Source organism: Microcaecilia unicolor, chromosome 4, assembly GCF_901765095.1.
Source record: "Microcaecilia unicolor chromosome 4, aMicUni1.1, whole genome shotgun sequence".
NCBI lineage: Eukaryota > Metazoa > Chordata > Amphibia > Gymnophiona > Siphonopidae > Microcaecilia > Microcaecilia unicolor.
The window spans coordinates 65,236,065-65,251,796 of NC_044034.1; the positions used below are offsets into that span (position 1 = coordinate 65,236,065).

The 15,732-nt window shown below is 39.3% G+C and overlaps 1 protein-coding gene across 1 annotated transcript in view; it reads right to left on the bottom strand.

The window, feature by feature from the left end:
- The window catches only part of ZDHHC20 (zinc finger DHHC-type containing 20), a 170,555-nt gene that overhangs the window by 56,299 nt on the left and 98,524 nt on the right, over nucleotides 1-15,732 (bottom strand). Inside the window, 2 exon segments of the mRNA XM_030200304.1 lie at nucleotides 4,834-4,966; nucleotides 9,115-9,125. Of these exon segments, the coding sequence (XP_030056164.1) occupies nucleotides 4,834-4,966; nucleotides 9,115-9,125 (144 nt within the window).

The window sequence follows — 15,732 nt, forward strand, 5'->3', positions numbered from 1 at the left end:
AAGAATTTCTTTCAGGAAATGTGTCCAGAGGAAGGTATTCTTAAAACTGCAAACGCAGGGACTGCTAAGATCCAAGCAAAAGGTATTGGATTCTTAAAATGCAAAGTGTCTAATGAAGTTAAAGAAATTCCTGTAAGTGATGTCTTGTATATTCCCCAAGCAGTTTGCAATATGCTTAGTGTATCTACATTAGATAAGAAGGGATTTGCGATTCATTTTGAAAACAGTAAGTGCACAATCTCTAAAAATGATGAAGTGTATGCTGAAGCTTTTATGCATAATGATGTTTATAAGCTGAACATTTCAGGTGAAGCCTCACATATGGCGCAAGTAAGGAAGAATGATGGTAAATGTAGTCTGGAAATCTGGCACAGCCGCCTGGGACATCGTGATTCTAAGGTGATCCAGGATCTTTACAGTAAGCAACTGGCCACCGGCATTCAGATAAGTGCAGATGCTGGTAAAATGGAGAAATGCATAGACTGTGTTACTCAAAAAGGTGTGAGACCCTCATTTCCTGCATACACAGGAAATAGGAGTAATAAAGTACTGGACTTAATACACAGTGACTTATGTGGACCGTTTAATATCCCATCATTGGGAAATAACAGATTTGTGCTAATATTCTTGGATGATTTCTCTAGATATTGTGTGGCCTATTTGCTGAAAGAGAAAAGTCAAGTCACAGACATGCTGAAGAAATACGTAGCCATGGTGAGCAATAAATTTGAAAGAAAATCAAAGGTTCTTCAGACCGACAATGGTGGTGAGTTCACTTCACAAAGCATGCGCACATTTCTAGAACAAGAAGGCATTCAGCATATCACAACAGTAGCTTATACACCAGAACAAAATTCTGTTGCAGAGAGAAAATTTAGGTCACTTGTGGAAATGACCAGATGTATGCTGTCAGATAGCAATCTCCCTAAAAGACTATGGGGGGAAGCCATTCTCACAGCAGTGTACCTACAAAACAGAATGCCAACTAAAGGCGCTGAGCGCACACCACATGAGACATGGCATGGTAGGAAGCCAAACCTGTCACACATAAGAACATTTGGAAGTACAGCATATGCTCATGTACCAAAGCAAAGAAGGCATAAGCTGGATTCCACAACAGAAAGGGGCATTTTAGTTGGCTATGCTCCAGGACACAAAGGATATAGAATTTTGAATCTGAAAACTGGCATTGTTGGCATAAGACATGTTACATATTTTGATGAAAACAAAAGGGTTGATAAAGGCTGGATTATCCCAGATGAGCCTTATCATCCAGAATATGAAACTAGAACCATAATAGACATGCCAGTGTATATAAATGCCATACCAAGGCAGATGTCTGAAAGCAACTCACCTGTATCTAACGAGGAACAGGCAGAGGAAACAGACACAGAAAGGATCATTGAAGAAGACAGTACAGTTGGAGAAGGGGAATCAATTGGAGAAGAACTCTCAGATTTAGAGGATGCGGAAAGGTCAGACCAACCTATTGTCAGACGCTCATCCAGGGAAAACAAAGGTGTTCCACCCCCAAGACTGTCTTACCTAACAAAGTCAGCAGAAGCTCAAGAGCCCTTAACATGGGATGAGATTGAGAAAATGCCAGCAGAAGAAGCTGCTGAATGGCATAAAGCTGCACAAGAAGAAATTGATGCATTGGATAAAAATAATACTTGGATTCTTACAAAATTACCTCCTGGCAAGAAAGCTATAGGATGCAAATGGGTATTCAAGTTAAAAAGGAATGCACAAGGAAAAGTGGAAAGGTATAAAGCAAGATTAGTGGCAAAGGGATATCTTCAAAAATATGGAGAAGATTTTGATGAAGTGTTTGCACCTGTAGTGAAACACACGACAATTAGAACACTTCTGAGCATTGCAGTCTCAAAAGGCATGCAAGTCAACCACATTGATGTGAAAACAGCGTTTTTTCATGAAGATATAACTGAAGACTTGTACATGGAACAACCAACAGGTTTCATAAATACAAAACAAAGACAGCTAGTGTGTAAATTAAACAAAGGTCTTTATGGATTAAAGCAAAGTGCAAAATGTTGGAATGATAAATTGCATGAAATATTGACAAATTTAGGATTTAAGCAAGGTGAAGCAGATAAATGCTTGTACACTAGGTGCACAAATGGACAATATGCATACATTTTAGCTTTTGTTGATGATCTGCTCATTGCAAGCAAAAGTGAGCAAGAGTACAAGGACATTGTAAAGTGTTTAAACCTCAATGTTGAAATAAAAGAACTTGGTAATGTGTCATACTATCTTGGGATAGAAATTGAGAAACAAAATGATGGTTCTTATCTTCTAAGCCAGAAGCAGAAAATAAATGAGCTTATTGAAAGTTTAGGTATGCAAGATGCCCAAGTTGTAAGCACTCCCATGATCACTGATTTTCTGAAGGATGAAACAGTAAGAGAACCTTTACCAGATAACATCCAATATAGATCAGCCATAGGTAAGCTTTTATATCTAACTACCACATACAGGGCTGATATAGCAAATGCAGTAGGAATTTTGAGCAGAAGGGTCAGCTCACCTACCAAATCAGATTGGACTGCAGTTAAAAGGATGGTAAGGTATTTAAAGGGTACCATTGATTGTAAATTAAAGATTTCAGCCAATAGTAATCCAAAACTAATATGTTACTGTGATTCAGATTGGGCAGGGGATCATTCTGATTATAAATCCACAAGTGGATATGTGTTTATGTATGGAAATGTACAAATTTCATGGGCCAGTCATAAACAAAGTATTGTGAGTTTGTCTTCTACAGAAGCTAAATATGTGGCCGTATCGGAAGCGTGCAGAGAACTGATGTGGATTGAAAAACTTTTGCTGGATTTTGGAATAGCTGAAAAAAGACCAATCCAGATAATGGAAGATAATCAGAGCTGCATCCGACTGTCACAGAATGACAAGGTTCAGTCACGCACCAAGCACATCGCAACGAAATACCACAACGTGCGAGAGTTGGCGAAAGAAGGGGTCATCAGTCTACACTATTGTCACACCAGTGAGATGACAGCTGACATCATGACCAAACCGTTACCCAGAGAACATTTTGTGAATTTGCGTATAAAGCTTGGACTTTGTATGAATAAATAATTGCATGACAGTTATGCATGAGAAGGGGTTTGTTGGAATGTAATTGTATTTTACATGCATTGCCTGTCACCTATTATTTCTCTGTGATTACTCTGTGACCTCTGATGTGAATTACTTAGAGAGGTCACACTGCTATGCAACTTCCTGTGGGGGTAGACACAGCACATGCAGCACATGGAGCACATGGAGCTCATGATCTCTCCTAACCTGAGAGGATCTATGGTGGTGTGAGCATCCATTACCATCTAAGCACATGGAAGGAGCTGATAATACAAATGTATAGTAATATGTATATATAAGCCTGTCTGATTATAATCTAACTGCAAACTGTGAGTAAACAGATGTTTTGTTACTTCAACTTTAAAGTGACTCAGCAGTGAATTATTCTGGGGTGAATGAGAGAGAGATGAAGAAAGAAATTAACATTTCTAAAGCTGAAGCTGTGTGTACTAAAATCTGCTAATTATTTACTACAAATAATCCAACAAATAGAATGTTGGGTGTCATTAGGAAGGGTATGGAGTCCAGGTGTGCGGATGTTATAATGCCGTTGTATCGCTCCATGGTGCGACCGCACCTGGAGTATTGTGTTCAGTACTGGTCTCCGTATCTCAAAAAAGATATAGTAGAATTGGAAAAGGTACAGCGAAGGGCGACGAAAATGATAGTGGGGATGGGACGACTTTCCTATGAAGAGAGGCTGAGAAGGCTAGGGCTTTTTAGCTTGGAGAAGAGACGGCTGAGGGGAGATATGATAGAAGTGTATAAATAATGAGTGGAATGGATCGGGTGGATGTGAAGCGACTGTTCACGCTATCCAAAAATACTAGGACTAGAGGGCATGAGTTGAAGCTACAGTGTGGTAAATTTAAAACGAATCGGAGAAAATTTTTCTTCACCCAACGTGTAATTAGACTCTGGAATTCGTTGCCGGAGAACGTGGTGCGGGCGGTTAGCTTGACGGAGTTTAAAAAGGGGTTAGATAGATTCCTAAAGGACAAGTCCATAGACCGCTATTAAATGGACATGGAAAAATTCCGCATTTTTAGGTATAACTTGTCTGGAATGTTTTTACGTTTGGGGAGCGTGCCAGGTGCCCTTGACCTGGATTGGCCACTGTCGGTGACAGGATGCTGGGCTAGATGGACCTTTGGTCTTTCCCAGTATGGCACTACTTATGTACTTATGTACAAGATGCTCATGGGAAAGGCAGTTTGCGATCTGGACGCCAAAGATTGTATGTTGCAGCGATGCCAAAACTGTCCTGGTGAAGAGGCACTGATAGCATATTTGGAAGAAATATTTGAGGACTGAGACTCAGAAGAATCAATAGAATTCAAACAATGGGTTCATACTGACCGTGAAACGCTCGAAACACATGTTCTCACTGTTGACAACTTTATTGAAAAACTCGCTAGGAAAATTTGGAAACTGACTGGCCACCACTTCATTTCAAAACATCAAAGTGAATATTTGAAGTCATTAAAAGCTGGCCTAAAAGAAACCGAACTTATCGAGCAGGGCACTTCTCTGAAATCAGACCACTTGACATGGAATGATCCAATTTTTTAAATAAAAATAGGTGCTTTGCTCTCTTCATCTTGTGTGTCTTCAACAGAAGCCAAAAACAAAAAATCCTTCAACAGACATCATTTTTAACCTCTTTTGTACATACAATCAAGTTTCACAAAGCTCCTTTTATAGTTAACTGACCTATTGTGGATCGGTTTTTGCTGACCAGCCAACAGTGGTAGCTGAAAAGTGACAAGATGCTGATGAAGAACATGGCAGCCACAAAGAAAAGGAAGAGGACATGGAATTTTGCATGAGTGTCTTGTAGATCATTCTGAAAAAAAAAGGAAGAGATTACAGTTTTGCCTTAATTTGTTAATTTTACTACATACTCATAGCGGAAAACAAAAAAAAAATCACTCTCTTAACTAGGACCTTCTATCTGGCAGGACAACTTAATAACTCATCTTCACACTAGATTGAGATAAATATTATTGCTATGTAGCAACTGATCTTCCAACTTGATATGCCTTCCCTCCCCACAAATATTTAAAGATAAGATACTCATTACAGTGGCTTCCTCTCTTTCCCTTGAAAAGAAAAAATGTTTTTGATGAATTGTTTCACTCTTGTATTATGTTTCTCTTGGGACACTATACAGTTACTAAAATGAGTATGGTATAAATAACATGACAGTGATATGAGCACGATGGGGAGCAGTAGGTAAAAGTGATGCTGAAGAATGGGAGGAATGTCTCTCTAACTAGTCTATTACACAAAATGATAGAGACAAAAAAAGGAACAAGGTTACTGCTCTTAAGATGGCTAACACGACATGGGGAAAGATTTTGGTACATTCTTAGATTTAATCATGGATGATGTGTAGCCAGAGCAGCATGTAGTCTCTCACAAGAAGGGAAGATCAAGGTCTTTTAGAAAGTGAAATTTGTACAGTTGACAACTGGTAGATGACCTTAATGCAGTGAATGGGATAAGGGTAGAACAGTAAGGGAAGACAAGTTTATAAAGTTGTAAGAAGTTATCTCTCAAGCTAGGGTAGAGTAGGCAGGGCCAACTGACCAGATGGGTGGTTTACATGGAGGGTAATAACCAAAGAGCCAATTTCCATGGACAAAAGACCGTTTTACATACAGAAAGTGCTTCTTCATTACTGCCCAACTCCCAATGTGGGTAAAAGTGTATGCATTGTTCAACAATGTGAGTACTTTCACCCTCACTGTTTTGAAACACTTGAGGATGGAATTTCATTGGAGGAGGAAATCTGCATAATTTTGTATAATCAAAAGTATGGGACCCTTTTACTAAAAGTACATTAAGCACTTACCCACAGATTCTATATATCGTGCCTAGCATTCTGTGCCGAAATCTAAGTGTATTCTATAACAATGAGCTTAACAAGCCAATTAGTGTTTTTAACAGCACTTAAGCAATAAAGAGCACTAATTGGCAATAATTAAAATTTAAGTAAATAACTTGCTAAACATATTCTGTAACGCAGAGCACCTAAATTCTAATGCACAGAGCCAAAAAGGGGCATGGTTCTGGGCAGGGAAATGGGTGTTTCGTGGGCATTTCAAAATTTACACGCACTGTTATAAAATATGCTCCTGTGTGCCTAAATCTACACGCTGGTATTTACGCCCTGTTTCCCTTGATGTAAATGGATGCATGTAGTTAGGTGCTGGGAAATCAACTAAGCATATTCTATATACTGTGCCTAAATCTAGGTGCCGCTTACAGAATATGCATAGGTGAAAATTTATTCCGTGTGGATTTTTCAGGCACCATATATAGAATCTAGCCCTTTATGAGTGGGTACCATGGGGTAACTGCTAGTGCACAACCATATTAAGGGATTTTGCAGTAGTTTAGGAATTAGTATAAAGTAACCTAAGTGTTAAGTGCTTTTTATTTTAGGAGGCTTAGCACAGGTGGCGAATAGGAGTGGGAAGCATTAGTGCATGCTAACTTGCTAAATGCAGGTACCGAGCACTAATTGGAACTTTAACACAAGACCTATATATGAAAATGCTGATTCTGCCTCCACTGGTTATCACACAAAATTTGTGGCTACTGTGCAATAAAGTCCTGTGTCAAGCTGCAGTAACTGCAAATTTTACTGTACTTTGGTAAAAGGGCTCCTATTTACATTAGAGGAAATTCTTTAAGTTGGTGCCTCCACTTGGGCTGGACACCAATTCTATAACAGTATCTGTGCACCAAGATGCCATTAGAGAATACTAGTGTACGGTGGAATGGACACCTAAATTTAGGGGTGACCATTGACACCATGGTGCAGATGGGCGCATCTACATGCTCCAAGTGACATACCCATAGCATTTTACCCCCTGTAGTTACATGCTTCTAGAATAGAATTCCTTATAAAATGCATAACTACCAGTTACAGTTGCCTATGATGCGTATAGGTGACACCTATGCCTAAGCACCAATTTATATAATTAACGCCATTGCTTTTGATAGAAAATTAACAGAGAAAAAAGGCACAAATTTTTGTTATTTTGTTACATTTGTACCCCGCGCTTTCCCACTCATGGCAGGCTCAATGCGGCTTACATATACAGGTACTTATTTGTACCTGGGGCAATGGAGGGTTAAGTGACTTCCCCAGAGTCACAAGGAGCTGCCTGTGCCTGAAGTGGGAATCGAACTCAGTTCCCCAGGACCAGAGTCCACCACCCTAACCACTAGGCCACTCCTCCACTCCAAATCTCTCCAAGTGAATTTCTTTCTTTGTTACATTTGTATCCCACATTTTCCCACCTATTTGTAGGCTTAATGTGGCTTACATTGTTCCGGAGCAGCAGTTGCGGACTCGGGTGTAGACAAATACAAGGTGATGTAGTGGTCAAGTAGTTTGATAGAATTAATGTGGCGCAACCACATTGGTATCATGCAACGGAAGATTTGTGTCCAGTCTGTACCATGATTTAGTTACGCTGTGTTGCAGAGATCGGGCATTTATGTTGGATCGGTGGGGTATGCCTTTCTGAACATATGAGTTTTTAGGTTTTTCCGAAAGTTTAGGTGGTCATTCGTATTTTTCAAGGCTTTTGGTAATATGTTCCACAGTTGTGTGCTAATGGAGGAAAAACTGGACGCATATGTTGATTTGTACTTGAGTCCTTTAATCTTGGGAAGTGAAGATTTAGGTATGTTCTTGCTGATTCGGATATGTTTTTTGTTGGTAGGTTGATCAGGTTGATCATATATCCTGGAGCTAGACTGTGGATTATTTTATGAACCAGTGAGCAGATTTTGAAAGCAATTCTTCTTTGATTGGAAGCCAGTGCAGTTTTTCGCGGAGGGGTTTTGCACTATCAAATCGTGTTTTACCAAAGATAAGCCTAGCTGCCGTGCTCTGGGCAGTCTGCAGTTTCTTTAGGATCTGTTCTTTGCATCCTGCATATATTCCGTTGCAGTAATCAGCATGGCTTAGTACCATTGATAGTATCTTGTTGCGAAATATTCCCCTAGGGAACAATTGTTTCACACGTTTGAGTTTCCACATTGTGTGAAACATTTTCTTTATTGTGGTTGTGGCTTGTTTCTCTAGTATTAGGTTGTGGTCAATGGTAATGCCGATGATTTTCAGGCTGTCTGAGATGAGGAGGGACTAGTCTGGGGTATTAATAGTTGTAGGGTGGGCAACGCTGTGTTGGGATGAGAGAATGAGGCAGTGTGTTTTTTCTTTATTGAGTTTTAATTTGAATGCTATTGAAAGGAGTCCATGATGTTCAAGCTGATCTTGATCTTGTTGGTGATTTCTGATGGGTTAGATTTGAAAAGTATGTATATTGTGATGTCGTCTGCATATAGAAAAGGGTTAAGGCCTTAGTTGGATAAGGACTTGGCTAGTGGAGTCATCATTAGGTTGAAGAGGATGGGTGAGAGGGGTGATCCTTGTGGTACTCCGCAATCTGCTTTCCACGGTGATGAGATGTTTGAGTTTGACTTTACTTGATATGTACTTGTAGTTAGGAAATTCTTGATCTAGTTAAGTACGTTGCCTCCAATCCCGAGCTTATCTAGTAATCTTATTAGTAAATTATGGTCTAACATATCGAATGCACTAGACATGTCAAATTGGAGTAGGAAGATGTTTTTGCCTATTGCTATTTCCTGTTTGAATTTGGCTAGGAGAGTGACTAGTACTGTTTCTGTACTGTGGAGGGGTCAGAAGCCAGACTGCGATTCGTGGAGTATGGAGAATTTGTCTATGTATTCTGTAAGTTGTTTGGCTACCGTGCTTTCCATCAGTTTTGTTGTCAGCGAGATGGATGCAACTGGATGGTAGTTAGTGATTTCATTTGTAATGAAAGCAAAAATCTATGCAATTTTACTTTCGTTACTGCAACAAACTCGATGAGTAAAACCTACATATGAAGTTTGCAAGACCACAGTTTATTTACCTCACAGTCTTTATCTGCCAGTATCAACTACAATATAGAACTCTTGTTTTGATAATCAAAATGAAACAAATCAACACCCTACAACACATTATGATGCTCAACCTACCTCATAAGCAGTAGAGCCTTCTAAAAGCTCAAATCTATATAAAACACTCTTAAGTTCTCAACTGTTACTGTTTCAGATACAAGAATAGCTAGGCTAGAGGAAATGGGGAAATATCTCTAGATTCTGCTCCAATAACTGAGCACCACAAAATGAAGTTTATCTATCTAAAATATTTTTAAAAACACATATTGCCTCCCTGGACCTTACCAGTTTACCCAAATCAAACAGAAACAAGAAAAAGAACATGCTTAAAATACAAACGCTCCAAATTAAAAATTGTAAAAGCTTTTTATTGACAGTGTTACACCCAGATCACTTACTATAGCCAATACTCAAAACTTACTGTCCCCTAGACTCTCTGCTTCTCTCTTCTTACTTCAGAAAGGAAAGGGTAAGTGTTCTTGAGTCATAAACTTGGTTTTAAAAAGCTAACAGTAAAACAGAGTCATGATATATATACACATTATCATGCAATCTTAAATACCACACTATTAGATTTTGATTATATTTTGAAGTAACTCCTTTACAGCTGAACTACAACAGACTACAATTCTGCATGTATATGTGAATTGTTCCAGTGGAGCAAAATGAACCTCCAGATATGTTGCATATAGATTGACTGAAAATACAATAAGAACTCTCACCAAAATGAGAAGAGGATCACCAGACAGGAGTATATATCAACCCTCCTCTCTGATGGTCACTTTATTATTATTTTGGTGGGAGTTCTTGTAGCATTTTTAGTATATTTGGTTTTTATAATTGTTTAAAGCATATAGATTGACAACGGTTACAAAACAAACCTGTATGTGGGAGTTACATAGCCATGTTGATGACAATCAAAATAAGAACAGTGACGGAAAAATGCAGAACACAAAGAACTCAGAAGCAGTTACTATATAGCACTTTCATAAACAGGGCAGTTTTCAGTCACAGCCAGGCAATCCTCCTTTCCCCTCCCTCCAGAAAACTAAAACCAAACAATTCATGCAAAGATATATTACAAATGGGTATAATTTCAGTGTCAGAATCTACAATTTGATTTTACAGATTTTAAAAATGCCAATAAGATAATTTAATAATCACCGGTTATTTAAATCTCAAAACTTATTTTGGGTGGGGGGGGGGGGGGGGGGGCATTTTTCTAACAACATGCATGTATGTGAACTGTGTGTGTACTTTCTGGTCACAGACTGCTCCTACTGGTTTGTGCAAGTACTTTTGCACAATATTATGTGCATACTTTTGGAAATTGCTACAGTTACTGTATTTCTGAACAGTTTTTTTTTTAAATTAGAACTTACTTTTTTCCTGCAAATATTCTGGAATAGATATTGTTCTTTCTAGACTAGCTACAATACAGTTCAACTAAGCCAATTACAAGGGATCTGAACAAGGCAAAATGTTTGGTTCATCACCCCCCTCCACCACCAAAAACGTTTTTTTGGCCTTTTTTCAGTGACAGTTTTTCAGTTCTTCTCACATTTGCTTTAATAAACGTTTTAAAATATGTGTTAGAATTATTTAATGCACATAAATCTACTTAGCCCATGTTACTTCATAGATTAATGGCTACAAAAATTTAGTGTGTGCAAAATCAATTTATTGCACGAGTGCATTTGTTAGCATGCATTCAATTTGGTAGTGAGTTTTAAACTGATTTGGGATGCACTAAATTTTAATATGTTAAGTCAATTTGATCAAAAAGTTCTAACACCCGTTACATTTTTTTTTTAATTAAAATGAATGCAAGAATCAAACAAAGTCTTAAAATTGGGGGGCAAAAAAAAGTCCAAATGATCCAAAATGTTTTACCCTGTGTACATTCCTATCAATTACACATTTAGGTGCTCATTTTCAAAGCACACAGACTTACAAAGTTACATAGAAGGGCATGTTTGATATGACATCAGTCTGACTTTGGATGCTTTGCAAAAAATGCCCTAAATCTAAACAGCAAAGGTCATTTTCAAAAAAGAAAAACGGCTACCTTTTTTTTCTCGAAAATACTGTTTTGAACAAGATTTTTGTTTGTTGTTACATTTGTACCCCGCGCTTTCCCACTCATGGCAGGCTCAATGCGGCTTACATGGGGCAATGGAGGGTTAAGTGACTTGCCCAGAGTCACAAGGAGCTGCCTGTGCCTGAAGTGGGAATCGAACTCAGTTCCTCAGTTCCCCAGGACCAAAGTCCACCACCCTAACCACTAGGCCACTCCTCCACTTATGATTTGGTCATTTTGTTTTTTTGGTCCATTAAAAAAAAAAGAACGTCCAAGTGCAAAACGCACAAAATCAAGCCAAGCATTTTTAGTAGACTGGTCCTCCAGACATCCCAGGAAAGCAATAGGGCACCCTAGGGGGCACTGCAGTGGACTTCATAAAATGCTCCCAGGTACATATCTCACTATTCCCTTATCTTGTCTGCTGAGCCCCCCAAAACCAACTACCCCCAACTGTACACCACTACCATAGCCCTTAAGGGTGAAGGGGGCACCTATATCTGGCTACAATGGGTTTCTGGTGAGTTTTCGAGGGCTCACAGTTTCCTCCGCAAGTGTAACAGGTAGGGGAAGGTAGGAGCCTGGGTCCACCTTTCTGCAGTGCACTGCACCCACCACTAGACTACTCCAGGGACCTGCATGCTATTCTAATAGACCTCAGTATAACATCTGAGACTGGCAAGTAATGTTTTTAATCACATTTTTGGGGGGTGGGAGGAGATTAGTGACCACTGGCAGAGTCATCCCTGATTCCCTCCAGTGGCCATCTGGTCATTTAGGGCACCTTTTTTGCCTTATTCACTATAAAAACAGGTCTAGCGCAAAACATCTTTGTGAAAAACGTCCAAGTGTTAGGAATGCCCAGATCCCGCCCTTAACACGCCCCCTTGTGATCTGAACGCAATTCTGACAGACTTCATAGAAAAACGTCTAGAAACTGGTTTTGAAAATACCTATTTGGATGTTTTTGTGAGAAAAACATCCAAATGCAGATTTCTGCCACTTTTGGACGTTTTTCTCTTTTGAAATCAGCTCCATAGTAACTTATGCAACTGTGTAAGTCTATGTGCTTTGAAAATGAGCCCCTAAGCGTTGCACCTGTTTCAAGAAGGGATCTTAATATATCAAGTTTTGAATAAAGATAAGACACACTGCAAAATTACACACATCAACAGTTTGCTTTACCTTTGGACAACTCTCTGCAGATTTCCTGCGGCAAAGCTTTGCGCAAACAAAGACAATTTGTTAGACATCAATATTACATCAATGCAAGTGTTCACCTGATGACAGTGGAAATTAAGGGATGGAGTACACACATGCAAACATTACTATTTGCATACTTGTGGTCATCACAATCTTAAGATGTTTTTCCTCCTTTACACAGCATGAATGATTTATAAATTTGTTAAATAAACAAACATTATAAACATTAGTTAAGTTGAATAGAAGAACATAAAACAATGTCATGTTGTACATTTATAGGGTAGTTACCAATATGCATTAAGACAATAATGCACAATATTTTTCCCTTAATGCACAAACAGCAATGTGAACTATATTACTGTAACACATTAGTTCAGGTTACCACAGGCTACCTAATAATGAGATGCAAAGAATGCAAAACACTGTGTTATATAAATCGAATAACGCAACTTGCGGTGAACTTCATACGCTTTGTTTTTCCTGGAAAAATAATGCCAGCTCAAAGCTGCCCAGGAGCATCAAACTGCTAACATGTGGCCTGATGCTCCAGCACCCCACTGTAGGCATCTCCACCCTACCTTAAGTTATCCCTGGTGGTCCAGGGTAGGCCAGCAGGAATGATCCTTATGCCACATTGCTCTTGTCCATGCTGGGTTCAAAATAGCACCTGTGATCTGTGGTGGTAATCTTGCAGTACTACCGCTAGGTTTTAAGCTGTTCCTATATGGCAGTTTGACCCTCTAATGTTACTAGCAACAGACTACTGTTAGAGGTCGCAGATGCCATTTTGAACTGCTCAGCCTACCTTAGGCTACCAGGGATGACTTAAAGGAGGCCTGTGGGAGCCTACAGAGAAGGTGGGGGTATTTGGGGAGATTGAAAGACCTGCTTCAATTGTTCATGAATTAGCCACTCTAAGAAATGCTCCCTGGGAGCAGATCAATGCAGCTTTTGAAATTTATCAAATGTTGCATCATTCCTATACTGTGGGAGTTACTAACCTGCGGTATTGCATTACTGCAGGTTACTGACTACTGCAGTAAACTAAGCTGTAGTAAAAGGCCAACTTTTATTGCAGTTTAGTAACTTGCTCCTTTAATTTCTTCTTACTTTTCATTAAAAAAAAAAAGAGAGAAAATTAGTGCATAGATATTATGGTGATACCCACCGTTTGTACTGGTAGAATACACCTAATCTCTTCACTAGCATTCATAATACAGTCACAATAGATAGCCATCCTGTTCAAAATTTTGAAATAAATACATTGTTTCACTACTGAAAAAGTCACCAATTTAATTTAAAATATATAGAGGCTCATTTTAAAAGCACACAGATTTAAGTTACATACGGTTACCATGTAACTTTGTAAGCCTATGTGCTTTGAAAATGAGCACCATAATCTTCTACTTTACACTCCAGAACATATAAAGGTGAAGTACATGACATTTTAAAATAACAGAAGAAAAAGAATAAACACTACATAAAAAAAAAAACTAGAGAAAAAAAAGGACAAATATTTTTTCACAACCTCTCTGAATACTTCTCTAGGGTGAGAAAAATAAATGTGGATTATTTGCACAATGTCCTCATTTAAGAGCTCTTAAACATGACTATTATTCATAGCTATGGAAATATTCAAGGCCCTGTTTACTAAGCCACTCTAATGTTTTTAGCATGCGCTAAATGCTAGAGTCGCTCATATGTTCCTTTGGGTGACTTAGCATTTAGTGTGTGCTAATCATTAGCGTGCTCTAAAAACACTAGCATGCCCTTAGCGCGACTTAGTAAACAGGGCCCTCAAACTGAGATGGTAATTTTTCTTTTTATACCAAAATGTGGGGTAGAAATGAACCGTAAATAAGTAAATAAATAAATACCAAAGTTTCTTGGTATGAGTCACAGGAAGAACTGAATCATCTTATCCTTTGCTAGAGAATATATTAATGCAACAACAACCACTTTGCATCTTAGTAGCAAAGAACATATAAAACTGCATATCAAAGGGGTGGGGGAGGAAGGGCAGGGAAGAAAAGTCCAACACAAAAAGGAAAAAAAAGGAAAGAAAAGAAAAACATCTCCATGGCTACTTTTTAAATGATGGGATCCAATCTATCATGGTCTTAATTTATTTTATTAAGGGCTGCTTTTATTAAGCTGCAGTAAAAAGTGACCTTGCCACTCCCTTCCGTGGGTCTTCCTGGGCAGCAAGGCCATTGTTACTACAGCTGTAAAAATGGCCTTTTGTATTTTTTTTTTATTAATGGCTATGTGCTAATATTGTCGTTAGCATGCCGCTGTTAAAAAAAAAGAAAAAAAAAAAGAAGTTACAGCGTGAGTGATACCGCTACCCATTTTGTAGGTGATCTCGTATACCTCCCTGCCAGAGGTGCGCTGCTACCACCACCAGGACGACAAAGTGTAGAAATCACCAATGGGGCGGCCAGATGGGAATATGTAGATATGCCTTCTTGAGATCCAGAGACGTAAGAAACTCTCCCAGCTGTACCACAGCTAGCACTAACCAAGATCTCTATTCGAAAATATCAGATGCAAAGAAACTGATTGACTCTCAAGATCCAACACGGTGGTAAGTCCCACCTTTCTTCAGGACTATGAAATACATGGAGTACTGTCCCTGACCAAGCTTTTGACACAGCACTGGCACTAAGGCTCCAACTCTTGCAATGTGAAAAGGGTGGACTATACTGCTACCCTTTTTGCAGATGCGCTGCAAGGGGACGCCAAGAAAAAAATATCGGTAATGGGAGAGGAAAATATCAAATTTTTAACTCTCTCCTAAGACCCACTGGTCCGTAGTAATTTTGGCTCACTCCTCGTAAAACAGAAACCCCACTTTTTCTACCGAAGAATGGACCGTGTTCTCATCATTGCGAAGGCCTGGTGTTGGCAGTGGCTCAAGTGGCCTGATTGTCAGGCTGCTTTGTCCAAGTAAAAGGATTACTGCTGCTGAAACTGTGATCAAGGAAAGGAAGCAAAGGAAGAAGGATGACCCGGAAGATACTGCTTCGCATCCTTCAGGCGAGAATATGACCGATTAGCCCGAAAGGACGACTTTCGCTTATCCTCTAGCAAGCGCTGAATCTTCGAGTCACCCAGATCTTTAACCAATTTCTCTAAATCCTCCCCAAACAGGAGACGCCCTCTGAACGGCAGCTAAGACACTGCTTAGATGCTGCATCTATCACCCAGAGCTGCAGCCCTAACAAGCAGCAGGCAGTTACCTCCAGCGCCATTTGCTTGGCTGAAACTCTGAGCAACTCATCCAAAGAGCCTGCCAAATTATGCAAGGCCAGTCTCCATGCTTGAGAGCTCCAAAG